Source organism: Culex pipiens, chromosome 3 (genome assembly GCF_016801865.2).
Source record: "Culex pipiens pallens isolate TS chromosome 3, TS_CPP_V2, whole genome shotgun sequence".
In the NCBI taxonomy this organism is placed as follows: Eukaryota; Metazoa; Arthropoda; class Insecta; order Diptera; family Culicidae; genus Culex; species Culex pipiens.
In genome coordinates, this window is record NC_068939.1 from 8176981 (window position 1) to 8192702 (window position 15722).

General features: G+C 36.8%; 1 protein-coding gene across 1 annotated transcript in view; it reads right to left on the minus strand.

Annotated features, from left to right (window-relative positions):
* The window catches only part of LOC120426683 (breast cancer anti-estrogen resistance protein 1), a 122218-nt gene extending 108836 nt beyond the window's left edge, over nucleotides 1-13382 (minus strand). Inside the window, exon 1 of the mRNA XM_039591461.2 lies at nucleotides 12618-13382. Within this exon, the coding sequence (XP_039447395.1) occupies nucleotides 12618-12854 (237 nt within the window). The 5' untranslated portion in view covers nucleotides 12855-13382. The remainder of the gene's footprint in view (nucleotides 1-12617) is intronic.
* Nucleotides 13383-15722: the final 2340 nt, after the last annotated feature.

Here is a 15722-nt window from a genome sequence, read left to right on the forward strand (position 1 = left end):
TTAATTCTTAGGAAACTTGGGCTTAAACAATCATCACATCCCATGGCGAAGTCCAGTCCGCATTTCACTAAAATCGTTTTTTTTTATCGTAGCTCTTAAACAACTTTATCAAACTTTTTGATTTTCAATACTAAGCTATAGGACTGGAAACTGGGCCGAATGGAACAAATGCGGACACAAATCGTTCAGCCAAAACTAAAAACTTTTCAGTCAAATTGACTGAATTCTCTTCAAATGAAAACAAAAATCATTTGTTTATCTCTTCTGATAAAATCAATTAAAACCCAATTTCCGAGAGTCATTCAATCGTAACGTGCCCTAATAACTAACCCCAACAAAAAGGCATCAAACTCCTAACCCACTGCATTGTTGGCATCCCAATCTCAAGTGTCCCTTCTGCTTGGCTTGGTCTTATCTCTTCCAGACACCATCCAGTCAGCAGCAGCTCAAAGTACCCCATCGGAGACAAAACACAAACAAAAAATAATAAAAACTCTTCCAGCAGAGTCTGAAGAGCCATCGGTGGTGAAGTATTTCCCTGAATCCGACCCACCAACGAAGACTCTTACGCTGGCATGGGAAACAAAAACACAACCTTAGCCGCCTCCGGCCGGCCTAACGTTACAGAGTTATCGGATGTCATCGATACCGAGCCTTCCATGAAGCGATACGACACCACCACCGTGCGTACCGGGAGTTTGCGGGACCGTTTTTGTTCTAAAGTTGATGGCAATTTCAGCGAATTTGACACGGCTCGTGATTGATGTTTCTTTTCGGTGGATTATCACACTTGAAGTGAGTGCCACTGTCTAAACAGACTTTAATTTTGAGATAAATTTGACTTAAAGTGAGGAGATTGTGGGAATTTTTTGATTGATCGCAGCTGGCTATGACTTGAATTCTCAGGTTCAACAGAACATCTTGATAACTCCTTAGAATTTTTCCTTTGTACCGGAAAGTGCTCCAATAAACTTGAAACTTAAAATTTAACCTCTTCTTGTTCCCGGCATCCCAGTCATAAATCTAATTTACGCCACCGCTCCAGAACGCGCTCGTTCGTTACATCATCCAATTATCCTCCGTTTGGGTATACCTTTTCTCCTCTTTTTTTTCGAGCCAGCAATCGATCAAAGTAGGCACCGGGTCCTCTAACCTATTCTTCGCCATCCGCGGCGTGTCCACCGGTAGCCCCCGAGACCTTTTCTTCTTCCCAAAACGACCTTCAATAGTAGGCCAAGAACGCGCTCTTTTGTAGTCGGCGGCGCTTGCTGCCACGAAGAATGCTGGAAGAATTGGACCACGACTGCCGGTCGAATCTTCAGGTTGTAATTTATGACGGTTTCGCTTTCTACCGCGGCGACGAAAGAATTTGAAAGGTCCAAATAACCATTTTTAACCCGGGTCGAACTCTGTCCTTTGCGTACCACTAGATCAGCGCCCAAGGTTAGGTCGTTAATTGGTACTGTCACGACGACGAATCTCCTTAAAAGGTCATTACGTCGAATAGTCGTCACCCGCCGCGACTGATGGCTTTTTGCATGCTGCAAAGCTAATTATCTACAACAAACAGACTTTGGCCACCACCAACTGACCGCGGCGTTCGTCCCATCATGACGAGACAACGGCATTTGAGACGCCAAGTTCACGTGTTGAGTAATACGGCGATTTTTCATCACCCGGTGGACCGCCCCGACGATTTGACAGCCTCGCCGGAGTGACATTGACGGTTGAACTACGAGCCTGTTGAGCGGAGTAGGCTACGCGAATCCGGCTACCGAGATTGAGACCAGTTTGTCACGGATTTTCATGGCATGCTACACGGAAAATTTCGTGACAACTGTTGCTATTTTGGTTTGGAAATCACGTAGTATTCACGTTGTCATGAATTTTTATTCACGATTTCGTGAATATCTCCAGCATGAATGATTTTTCCGTGTAAAATGGTAGGCCCGGCAATATTTCAAGTCAATTTTAATCAACTAGCTACTAATTTTTTGAAGACACGAAGCAGATGACAAGTGCCCACTGCTTTGAAGTTTCCAAAGAAGAAGTGATAATGTATTGCTCCGGAGATAGAGCAAGTGCTGCGACAAGTACCCGTGGACCATAACTTTCTCACCACACTCATGGGACACAACAAGTGTGATGTATTTGAAGAGAGTTTCACTTTTACCGCGCCGTTCAGTTTGCTCAAGTGCAAGTACATTGACGGAGTTATTGACTTGACCGTTGGGAAACGACGTTGATGTCAACTAAAAGTGAAATTTTTACGTAATATTTCAAACTGACTCTCGTAAAATATATGTTTGTCAATTTGATGAATTCTCTATTCCCACGGCTCAACTCCAACCAAACATCAATACTAATCGATTACCAGCATAACATTTCAAGATCACTTGAGAGTGCACCCCTCGCTGAACCCATTAAGGTTCAAGTCATCAACGGTTAGCCAGTTTTGGGCCAACCTCATCTGGGTCAATCTCAGCCTTCTCTTTTCGCTAATGACTTCCAATCCGGTCGCAGTTGGCGCAGCACTTTGCGTAAGCCGTAAGTCGTTCCGATCAAGGACAGCCACGCCAACGGTATACCTGGCGCGACCTTAACGGTCAAAATTGGCCTACTGCGACGCCAGCTGTCAAGATTTCGACACCAGTTTTTGAAAATTTCCAATGTAACTCCCACTTCTGTCAGAAATTTTCCTCTCAATTTCAATTAAATCACCCGCATCCCGACGGGTTTCTTTGTTCAAAAAGTGAAAATTAAGCTGGTACTTTTACGACCTTTTCTAGAGAGCAGAGAATAAAATTAACACCGTTCAAAGGCACTCCCACCGACGTGGGTTCTCATCCGTTGATGAAACCTCATAATTACAGTAGAATAAAAAAATTGGGAAATTTTCCACCCCACACAAGAAGACCGGACCAGGACGTTTGAAATTAACACATTTTTTACGATTAAGCCATAGACCAGTGCATCTGCGCAGCGGGTTTTTTTTATGGCTTTCCTTTCTGGTCAAAATTCATAGTCCACCCTAGCAACCTACCCCACCCTAACAGCGCACATCCGAGTCAGATCAAAGTTGGCGGCAGAAAAACACAAAAACTTTAACGGGGACGTCTCTTGGTGATGACACGTGACACGTGACCGCGCGAGATCTGGAACGCGTGACACGTGGCTGGGGTGGTGATTGAGAAAATGTTAGGTTCTCGGTGTGACACTTCAAAGAGGGTGTCGAAATTGAAATTTTTAAGTGGCACGAATGACAATTGCAGATGAGTTCGTTTTTGTCACTTTTGATTACTGTCATGATCCAACGATTCAAATTCAAATCTCCAAAAAAAATAGCAGCATTTGAAACAAATACACAAACGAATCCCCACTAATCCATTTCCACTCAACTAAACCATCTTCAAATCCCAAATCCCATCTCGCGACTTTTCCTCTCCAACTCCACGATTTGCAGCATTACAATCCCACCAGCAGCAAAGATGTTTCCATCGATTTTCGTCCTCCCGCCCAACCCAACTGCACCCAAAGCCCCACACCCATCTGTTCCATGACCGACCGTAACTTCGACCCACTTGTTCCGCGCACTTCTTAGTGGCAGCAGTTTCTGAGGAGAGGTGCCCGCACATTAGGAGTACGTACACAGAGGCAATATAGCATCGTCTTATTGTGGCACTCAGGGTCGCTAAAAAATCGTTTCGCGCGATCAATGAGTGAAGATATAAACACACAGTAAGCGCCACTGCTCTCAACAAAAACAACGCGTTGCTAGTCCCGCTGTGTAACCAAGAAGGAACTCACACCAAAGCGATCGTTCACAATCATCCACTGGGTGGATCTCACCCAATTCGCGTCGTCAAGGGGTTTGTTTATTTGGGACCGCAACGAATCTTGAATCGCGAGCGGAGAGCGATTTCCAAAAATCGCGACTTGTAACAATCTATGATTGTTACAAGAGACGATTTTGATGTTTAAGGGCAGGACCACGATTATACGGTTTTATTGAGAATAATTGTATTTAATATTTAATGTTTTCTAGAACGATTAGTTTTAATATGAACGATTATAATAAATGAATTCAATCGATTACTTATTTCTGGAGTGTGTTAAACTCATTAAAACTGCATGGGCACGTTGAATGCGTTTCCGTTTGTTTCAGCTCAAAGAACGTGTTCGTGTTTGTGTGTTAATGCAGTTAAATTTGAAGTAAAGGTTGAACAAAGTTGCACAAGCTGATAACTGCATAAAAATGCGTGATGTGGTGAAGCGCTTTCGACAAGAATTACCTCCCAACAAAAGAGCAACGGGTTTTTTCTTACCGTAAAACGGGGTGACTTTGATAGCCGGGGTGACTTTGATAGGTTTGCGATTTTTCCGCAAAGGAAGAATACAATTAAAATACGTACAGAATTGTTTAGAATCATTCTGACCGTGGTAGAAAAGTGTTCAAAGAACCTCAAAAAGAACTTTTCATGAAATTTTGAAAAGTTTAAAAAGTTAGTAAACTAAAGTTAAGAAAATGGTGATGAAACTCATTATTTTAAACTTCTCAAAGTGTCATGATTTTCTCAATGAACATGATATTGAATCGGAAAACGGAATGCATTTTCGGATTTTTCGGACAATTTTCCACTAGGAGAAGGTAAAATAAGTTTGTAAATAATAAATAATATGTGTTTTTGAAACACAATTAAAAAAAAACTTCAAATTTATAGGCAATTTCAGTTGAACAAATTTCATGTAAAATGTGAAAACTTGCGATTAGTGCTTCGAATTCAGTATAAAATGCAATATAAATCGATAATTTTATAAACAATACTAGTTTTTGCAAATTTCAGGCAAAATTCCGACTTTTTAACAATTTTACCTAAAATTTATATTTATTTTGTTTAAAAGCTTATAAACTTTGTTAACTAAACATAAACATTGATTTTTTTTTCATTAAAACAATATCAGCAACTTCAGTAATGGTACATTCAACGTACAAATAAAGTTTAAACATCCTAAATATGATTTTAACAAGAAAAACTCTGACTATCAAAGTCACCCCGGAATTTAAACTAAGAATTTTTAACGTAACTATTTTTCTAATCACTGTTGAAAAAACTTTTATTCCAAAATAATGCATGGACTTTGTGTGGCCTACCCCAGTACATGTTTTAAAAATAATAATGTTGAGTAAAACCTTACCTGTTGGAAAATATTCCAAAAACAAATTGAAATCCATAATGCTATAACATTTCAGTTTATTTAACCCTAACCCTGTACTTCTAGTTTTCAAACGATTGGCATTAATGCCAAGTTTCGACATATTTTAGGGAAATATGAGTATTCCTTCTCAATTATTTCTCTTCGTAAAAAGTAGTTTGATTTATTGTTTGAAAAACTTTTTTCATTTAGAAATTGCGGGACAAATGTAAGGAATCAGGAAGCAAATGATTCGTTTCATTCTTATAAGATACTGTATACTGTAGGGACCATCCACAAACCACGTGGACACCCTATCGTAGACAATTTCCATACAAATAAAATCTTTTTTGTATGGAGCGTGGGCAATCGCCAACCCCTCCTAAAGTGTCAATGTGGTTTGTGGATTTGTGGATGGTCCCGTATACAGTATACTGTATTATTACCTCATTCTTGACCAATATACCACAATAGACCATTCACCTGAAAGTCAATCCCCTTAACCCTCTACTGCAATTTTTTTTTTGAAAAAGGTTATTTTGAGCAACTTTTGTTCAACGAAACACATTACTTCACTTGTACATAAAGTTTTTCTTGTTTCCTTTTTTTTAGTTTTTTTAGCATTTATCTTGTTTAGTTAATGTTTGTTTTTGATAGTATTTGGCCTATTCAAAAAAAAACTCTTAAATAATTTGTAAATAAAACCTAAAATACAACTTGAATGTGAGGAAGGCACCAACCACCATAAGGTGGATTAAGTAACGTTTTTAAATACAATTTTTGAAAAAAAAATAGTTACAATAATCTGGAAACAATCATAAATATTATTTTTAAAGTTTAGCGTATTTAGATAATTTGGGTTTATTCTGAAAATCAGTTTTTTTTTTAAATATTTTTATATCTGTTTTAGTACAAAGAGTGATTTTAACTTTGAGTGTAGATTTGCATCAAATGGTCACAACTTTGAACTTCGTCTTTTTGATAAATTGATATGTACGATACTGAGAATAGTTTAAATGCCTCTAATTTAACCACAATGCTAGGGTTCAAATATTTGGGAAGGGGATTTTTAAAGATAGTTTTGGAAATCTTTAAAGCAATAAGTTGTTTTTGGTTAAATACGATAAGTGCATTGCTTCTGGGAACGCGCAGTCCTGTTTTTTGCGATAATTTTCGTCGTAAATGATCGTAAAAATTTATTCCAACTGGCAGTTTTAGTATTAATTCATCAAACTATCGATTTTATGAAGAGTAAAGCGTCATTTATTTACTATTTTTGAAATTTGCTCGCGTTACCTAAATTGTAAAAACAGTAAAAATATACTGATAAGTCCAGCCCATAGCACTACTGCTCGGCTGGCACGCGTTCGATAAAAAAAACTTTTTAAATAATCAATTATCTATCTTTCCGCAGCCGGCTGCCTAAGATTTAAAATTTTCAACCGATAAACAAAATGCTCATGGTCACATCACTGCCACTCGTGAATCCTGACCTCATACCCATCTACTAACCCCCTCAAAACTCATGTGATACTTTGTCGGAGATGCAGTCGATTGGGCGGTCTCTATCACTCAAGTATCGGACTAACATTCCCATCCACTTCCCCGTGACCCTACCACTGGTCGTGGCCGGCGCCGGTATCAATCAGCATGATAGGGGCCTTTGAGAAGTTGCGAAGCGAGGAAAGATAGCTCCCACTTATCTTCCACGGCTCGTGGATGTAACTTCTGGAGGTCCTGGTCAATAACGGAGTAGCAACTGCGGGTGGGCACCTATGCTTATGCTTATGCTTATGCTTATAAGTTGTTTTTGGTTAAATACATACTGTACCATGCCATGAAATTTGTGAAGAAACTATTAAATAGGGTCAATATGCAGCTTCAAAGGAGAGGGCTGCACGGACACTTTTTTGATACTCTGTATTCCAAATCACACCACAAATTGTCGTAAAAGAGCTGACTTATATCCGAATATACTGGACTAACTATCCCAAAAGTCGCTGGTTCGAATTAAAGCGCAGGAATTCGGCTTCATCTCCCCGAACCATACTTTCACACTTAGGTGACCCGGGTGTGAAAGTCTGTATCAAAATACAAGATGCTAGTCATTGGTACTATAAGTGGTCATGACCACGGGCCACGAGGTTTGTAGGCTTCCGAAAGGCTAACATGTGCTATAAAATACACCCTGTACACTGAATCCGTTCCTTGGTGCTGTTTAAAAAGTTATCTTTTCTCGCCTTTTTCTAGAATATTGCATAAAAATCGTGAGGTTTTTTTTATATGTCCTTTAAACAAGCAAACCAATTTCTTATAGAAGCTTTTAAAAGAAACATTAAAACTCTTGCTAGAATTGCATTGCGTAAGCAAGCAAAAAGAAAACACGTGGCGCGCAAATCACAGTAACCAATGAGGAAATTCGCGCCGACAAGACCACCCCGGCGCTCACTGGGTTCCTCCTTCAGTGATTGCTAGGAAAAGCAATCGGTAGCGCTCTCTGTGCGACAGCAAAAGTTGAGTCGCGGGTTGTTACAAGAGACGACTCGAGAGAGTCATGAGGGTTTTCTCTCTCGAGATAAAAAATAAACTTTCAGTCAGAGGTTGTTACGATCGCAGATTGTTACAACCCATGATTGTCGCTGAATCAGCTCTTGTTCGCGCTCCATGCACCATGCCACTGGCACTAAAAGAAAAGGAAAGAAAGTTTCCGTAATGCTGCTTGCTGTGTGATATGACTGTTCTTGGGAGATAGGAGAGGGTGATCTACTTTGAGTATTTATCAAACATTGGCATTACTATTAGAAGGACACCAAATACTTTACATAAATTTAACCATAAGTTATATTTTTTTCAGAAGAAATTATTTTTATAATCAAATCAAAAATCAAATTATTCGCTCTACAGCGTTGCCTTGGCGTTCTCGATTACGAGATTCCTACTCGAAACTAGGTGTCCGAAGGCTTGATTGTTGAGGCAATTGCAAACCTCTTTTTACACCTAAGCTTCCATCCACCCCGGGATGCGAGCTGACGACCTTTGAATTGTGAGTCCAACTGCCTACCAGCGACTCCACCGAGGCAGGACCTAGGGAGACGACTCCTACACCTGGACTGAGCAAACAATAAAAAAAGTTTAAAAATTTAAATGACGCCATAGTTTCAACATTTCTAAAAAAACAAACACCTGCCCGAGCATTGAAGAAATTTTTATTTTTTGCAAAAAATACAATTTTTGCGGTGCTGTACATGGGAATTTCATAAAAATTCAAAATATTTTTAAACAAGCCCAAGCATGCTAAATATGATTATCAATGCAGAAAAATGCATTTCAGATTGTTTTCAATTGATTAGATTTCCTTTTTCATGGAAATTTTGAAGTTTTTTGGAAAAAAAATGTTTTTTGCTCCCCTGATTTTTAGACCAATTTTTAACACTGGAAAGCCCAACGCATGTCCAACTTACACGGACGCCCAAGCCTCCAAAAAAGGTGGAACGGTAACTTCAACTCGCTGGTTCACGGGCATTACTCAACCAATCGGGACGATTCTTGTTTCCAGTGATTTGTAAGAATGTCTAGATGATTCTAAAATTTTTCAGAACTTGATTTGAACAAATCTGTAATTTCTGCGACCGAAAACATCGTTCCACCTTTTTTTTTTTAAAGACTGCCTCCGCGGAATTTTCGGCGAATTTTTTTTTACACGCGAAAAAAAAGTGGGAACGATGTTTTTGATCGCAAAAATTACAGATTTGATCAAATTAAGTTCTGCAAAGTTCTAGAATCATCTAGACATCCTAACAAATCACTGGAAAGAAGAATCATCTTGATTGGTTGAGTTAGGCCTGAGAACCAGCGAGTTGAAGTTACCGTTCCAACTTTTTTGAAGCCTTGGGCGTTGGAATGTTAAGGTGGGGCGACAAAAACTTTGAAAAACGGCCTAATTCATAATTAAAAATAATTTCAAACTCAAACAGAATAAAATTTCTAATAACATTCGATAAAATAAACTTTATATAGAGATTATCGAAACATCGAAATTTCATTAAAAGTGTATACAATTATGCTACTTGTTGAATAACTAAAACTTGTGAAAATATTCAGAGTTTTTTTAAAGGTTCTATAAACCAAATATTCAATTTTTGCTTTTTGGGTGTTTTGAATACCCTTGTCACAAGGCGTTTATAAAAACATTCAAAAAGCAAAAATTGAAAATTTGGTTTATAGGTTTATTTCCAAAAAAAAACTCTAGATATATACTTTAAATCAAATTTTCAATATCAAACGTTTTTTTCCTGACGTGATCAGTGTACTAATTTGTATTATTTTTTTCATTATTTTATCATATCATTTTGAGAAAAAGTCTACACTGAAAAAAACCAACATAGCAAATTCATGTGTTTTTTCACGTGAGCGTTTTCAAAAAACAACACGATAAAATCACATGCTTTTCCTATGACTCACATATGATTTGCATGTTGAATGGATGAGATAATCATTTGAAATCAGCTGATCGCTCGCGAAAAACATTTCATTATTGTATCGCATGGTGTTCACTTTGGATTCAAATGAATTTCCCTTCGATTTGCCCCATTTGACTTTTCCCATGATTTTTAAGTGAAAAACACGTTAGATTGAAATGTGTTGGTTTTGAATGTCGAGCGTTGAACTTTTGCCTATAAATCAAGATGGTGAAGAGGGCAGACGAGAATTAGCTGCTCCTGCAATTGTTGAAGTTTAAGGCGCAGGATCATGCAAAGAAGACTTGTCGTTTTATAAATTATATTTGAGGTAAGTCCTAACTAATGACCGTGATTTATTTCTTATTCAATGATGTATATTTGTTATATTTACAGCTGAACATTAAGAAATCTACATCAAGAAGATGATTACTGAGCAGAGAATTTAAAAAAAAAACGGAACAAAGGTTCTATCATCGGCCTCTTCACCAAGAGGATATTCCCTCAAGCCGGAGATCTTTACAATCGTCGTTTAATCCGTCGGGTTGGTGGCCGGGATGTGTCTTAAAAGTACTTTTGATTCAAGAACGCAGATTTTAGACCATGACCGCAATTACAGTGATTTTTATTGGGAAGAATAGTTCGTGAAGAATCATTGCCTTAAAGAATGTTAAAAAAATAATAAATCTGTTAAAATTAAAAAAAGGTTTTTTTAAACTGCATAAATATCACGTTTTTTTTTTTTCATAAGAAAAACATGTGGATTACATTAGCAATTTATTCAAATTTGAAGTGAACAGCACTTCAAAATCAAGTGCGAAGTCACACGAAACTAACGTGATTTGCACTTGAAATGAATAGGGCGCTCGATTGAAAATTTTCAAGTGTTTTGCACATGACATTCACATGCAAAGTAGTATGGGGTAGATTCATGTGGAAAACATGTGACATTGCTATGTCGGTTTCTTTCAGTGTAACTTCCAACATTCTTGAAGAATTTAAAATTCAAAAAAATCTTTTTTTCATTCAAACATTATCAGTTCATCAAATATTTTTTGGACAAGTTATACTTTGAACTTCGAAGATATCTGTTGATCTTTTTTTATAATTTCCAAAAAAAGCATTTTTTCATATTTCACGACTTATTTTTAATCTTTCAACCCCCTTCCCTTCCCTTCCACTGCAAAAAAAAATATATTTCTGAAAATTAAAATTTTCATTTGAAAACTTCCGAATTCAGAGTATGTAAGGCCGTTGCAAATATTCGATCCGGAAAATCAGGGGGCAAAACATTTTTTTTGAAAACTTCAAAATTTGTTAAAATTTTGAGTAAATTCAGCTGAAAATATTTTAAAATGCATTCCCCTGTGTTTGTAAATATATTTGCATGTTTAATAATATTTTTTTTGCAATTCATTTAAAAATATTTTAAATTTTTGTGAAATTCCATTGTTTTTCCATCCATTTTTTGTCATTGTTTGCCCCTTTTCCACCTTCAAAAATATTTGAAACGGCCTAAAGTACATTGTTTAATGTTTATTTTGTATTTGTAATCAAGTTGAACATATTTTTACTTTTTGCAAATTTTGAATGTTGGGACCACAGATCGGAAAAAGACATAACACTATATGTGAATCACGATCCGACAGGCTTCTGCCAACCACTTTTCAAAACGTTGCGTTTGACAGTTGTCAAAGTCCCTGGGTCAAAAGATGATTGAATATTGTACCTAAATTTGATGAATATTATTCAAGTATACGAGTAGCAAAAACAATGTTAAATATTCATCAAAAATTAGGTAATATTACACATTTTATGTGTAAAACCTGTTTGACAAAAAAAAATTCGTTATTCAACAATTATAGAGGAAAAATTCATCATTCTTTTTTTCAACATTCTGTTTTCAACCTTCCATTTTTACATTTACCGCAAAATGTTTTTTTCGCATTTTTTTTGTTTTCATCAAATCATAGGGCAGTTTTAAAATGCATTTAAATACCATTTTTCATTCGAATTCAAGTGTTGAGACTACGGCTTGCGTTAAGATAATTGAGCTACGAAAACGTATAAATAAAATTGGCTGTGACTTCAGATTTCACGAAGACCCTTACTCTAAATCAACATCTCTGCATTCTCTCAACTTAAGTAAGAATAAGAAATTTTTAGATTTTTTTTTTGTGCATTGTTTTATTTGGATGAACCATTGCGTGTACTTGTTTTGACCAAAGATGAAATTTTGTATCATTACAAGTCTGTACACAATTTTGGCAGCTGTCCATGTGTATCTTGAGAACAGATTTCTTGGTCGATTTTGGTATCTTTGACAAAGTTGTAGGTATTGCTAAGGACTTCTCATCTTTTTAAACAAAAAATAACTGGGAAAAATACATTTTTATGCTCTTTTTCTGATATATTTTAAATAACAAAAAAACATCTTTTGAGCAATGACACAAGTTGGTCAAAAATCATTTGGCAGTGCTGCCAATTTTCGGAAAATACATGATTTTCAAAAACTGTGGAAAAAATCTTTATTTTCTAATGTTAAATTAAACTTTGAAATTTCGAAGAATATTATCATATCATTTCTATACACAAAGCAGTATAAAAAAAACTTACCGATTCTATAAATGATGCTGACTCTAGGTGATTCTCCCCTACTCCGTATCATAATACCCGCGGGCTACGTGTTATATCCGGATGTTCTCAGTTCCGCGCCCAGAATACACAATTCGCTCCCATTTCATCGCAGAAACGAATCGGAAAAAATCATAATCAACAACTGAGCGGCAGCTTTTTGCCATTTACTTTCCCCATCACGAGAAAAAAAAAAGAAAAACAAAGAATTACAGTTTTCATCCCGCGCAGCCGAAACCTATCGCAACACGGTTCACCCCGGATCAGGTCCAGGTTCAAAGAAGGTTCCCCGCGCCCGAGATCAGAAGCTATTTTGCGAAAATTCTCACGTACCTTCTTGGACGGCTGAGCTGCCGTCGTCGTTGTCGTTGATGATGCCACCGACTGTTGCTCCTCTCCGGCCAGGGTCGGTTCCTCCTCGTCCACCGTCGTCAGATCGTCGTCCTCGTCCTCGTCCTCTGGACCACCAGCATCGCCGCCGTCGATGCCGATGCCGGCCGGTGAACCGGAACGTGACTCCGGCTCAGTCATCTCCAGCAAAAAGTCCAACGAAGGACGTGACGATCCCATGATGGTGCGGTTCTTTTTGTTCGCTTCTTTTGAAGTGTTGCTGAAGAAATTATTTTCACTCAATTAATTTGGTTTCGTAACTTCTTTGGACTTTTGTGGCTGACACCAGCTGATTACATAATTGGATTAGGAAATTGGAACACCTTGAATGCCACCACCTTGGCCTATCCCAAACCGGAGTTGGGCTCACACGCGCGTATCACGACGATCCGAATCGTCCGGAACCTGTAACACCTTCGCACGACTACGAGAACCGAACCGTGGAAAAACGCAGCACCACGGGAAAATTCGATACTACCAATTCTGGCTCTCACTCTCAGCTCGCAGCATCCAACACAGGATTTTCATTCACAAACCAGGGAAAACTTTAAAACCACACAACCGAATGAATTTCTGGGAGGGGACACCAATTTCCATTATCATTGTCTTCTTCTCACGTACACAATTGTGTGACCTAGCCGGAAAATTTCCCAAATTTGCACTCACAAAGAAAACGCACCTTCTTCCTCACATCTTCACTGTAAAAGTCCACCGCAGCCGGAAAAAGGATCCGTCTGTCCCGTCTATTGTTATCCTTTCGCCGAACGAAACTGCCGGGACCGGGACCGCTGCCGGCTCCGAAATCCGTACACTCACACACACCTTGCTTGGCTTTTGTGTGACGTCGGTCCCCACCGAGCATGATAATGAGAAGAGGTGGACATTTGATCCTTTTTCGCTCCCGCGCTCGCTCTCTCCGCGAGAGAGAGTTCCGACTATGAGACGGGAGAGGATTTTCCACGGTGAACACGAACGGTACAGAAGGATTGCGATTTTCTGGACGGAAAGTGTGGAAAATCAGGTCGGCATGCGCTCACAGCAGGAGAGCTTTTCCGAATAAAGGAATAAAGATTTTTTTGGGACGCAGAGAAGGGTGATGATGAGTGGAAAAATTTCATTAAGGGTGCGCTTTATGTTGGAAGAGAATCCGTAGTATGACAGTGCAGTTTGCTAATGGTGGAAAATCATCAAAGAGATAACAAAAGCGATAAAGAGATTAAAATCTGGAATAATTCTATCTTCATAATGATGAAAATAAAATGCAATGCAGATATTTATTTTAATGTTGTATTGTTATTTGTACATTGCGCATTTTAAAAAACAACAAATGCTCGTTAATTTATTTTGCTGTAATAAAATCGATTTAAAAAAAAAAACATTTTCTAACAATTGGAAATACGGAATGCTTTTTAACAGTATTACAATGGACTCTCTTATTGTCGATATTGAAGGGACCGTCGAGAGAGGGAGTTATCAAATTATAGAACAAAATATCAAAGCAATCTTCTTGAAGGGACTGAAAATTTTATTGACAGTTGGGGCAATATTGATATGGAGAAGATCGAGGGCCAGAGATTCCATTGTATAAATTTTAAAATACTTCTTACATATTAAAAGATCATAGTAATATTTAATATTATGTAGAATATATTATATCACACGTGGACAGATTCTGTATTAAAAAATATGCTTTAACATATTTTTGAGAGTATTTTTTAAAGTGTGCCTATGTGGATAAATGTTAAATGTAAAAAACGTTACTTGAATCTATTAAAACTAAAATGTATATCTGTAAGTCAAACTTTTTTTTATTTCTGATGTTTCGGACATTTTTTTCATTTTATTGTTTAATCACGATAAAGAAAAATCCAGTTTTGTTCAAAAAAGCTTCCACGCAATTGGATGAAATATGTTAAAACAACTAAATAATAAATCAAAGAATTTATTGTAATTTTCATGGCTCAACAAACATTGAAATCAGTTTGCTCAAAATTTTTGATGTACAAAGTAATTTGTGAATGTTCAAAATCTGTAAAATGGGAAAAAAAATTTTAATCGATTTTATGCCTTGGGCAAAATTTTAGAAACAGCTAAATAATCAGAAAAAATAAGTACCGTTAATCGAAGTGACATTGATACGATTTAAATTTGTTTTTCAAATATTATTCAACTGGTAGGACTTTTCTCAATATTTATATTTTAAAACATGTACTGAGTCAATGTTTAAGTTTTATTCAATAGTGCTTTAAAAAAAGTTTCGTTGAAAATTGTTATTTTAAGATCTGGGGTGACTTTGATAGTCTATGTGTTTCATACAAAATTCAGCCTGAAAGTGTGCAAATTGAAATGATTAATTTAAGTTGGCCATTAGTAAGGTTACTTAGAATGTTTCATTTGAAAAAAAATCATTATTAAATGATTGCTGAACGAAGCTGATTAATTATTTAAAAAATATATATAAATTTTAGGTTAAGTCAGTGAAAAATCCAAATTTGATCATTTTTTTTTAGAAATGGTTGTTTTCATAAAAATATCAAAATTTGTTGCTACCTAAACCAATGTTGCTGTTTGGATTAAACATTTTTAAAGTTTACTATAAAAATTGTTCTAATCAAAATGCCTATAAATAAGAAGATATTTTCGAATTTGTATCAAAAACACCTAGAACATGCAATGAAAAAAACTAATATAAACTGCTCTTAGTGTAAAATTGTCTCATCATGCAATCCATTTTCCGGTTAGAACTAGTTATCATTAAACTAATTTTCATAACTTTGCTCTAACTATCCTTAATTTAATTTTCCTTAATCACAGAATCGTGGTCGATTTTTTTTTAACTTTTTTTTGTTAAAGTTTGTTCAAATTTGTAATCGAAATGTACCTTACCTAAATTTAAATAAAAATTGCATAGTTTTCGAGTCCAAGTCAACTTTTTAAATACAAAGAGACGAGTTGTTCCTTTTAATTCCGCTATATATTTTAATATCTTGACAGATACGTATTTCGTCTACTACTTGCAGACTTCATCAGTGTTCTGTTCTCGACTGA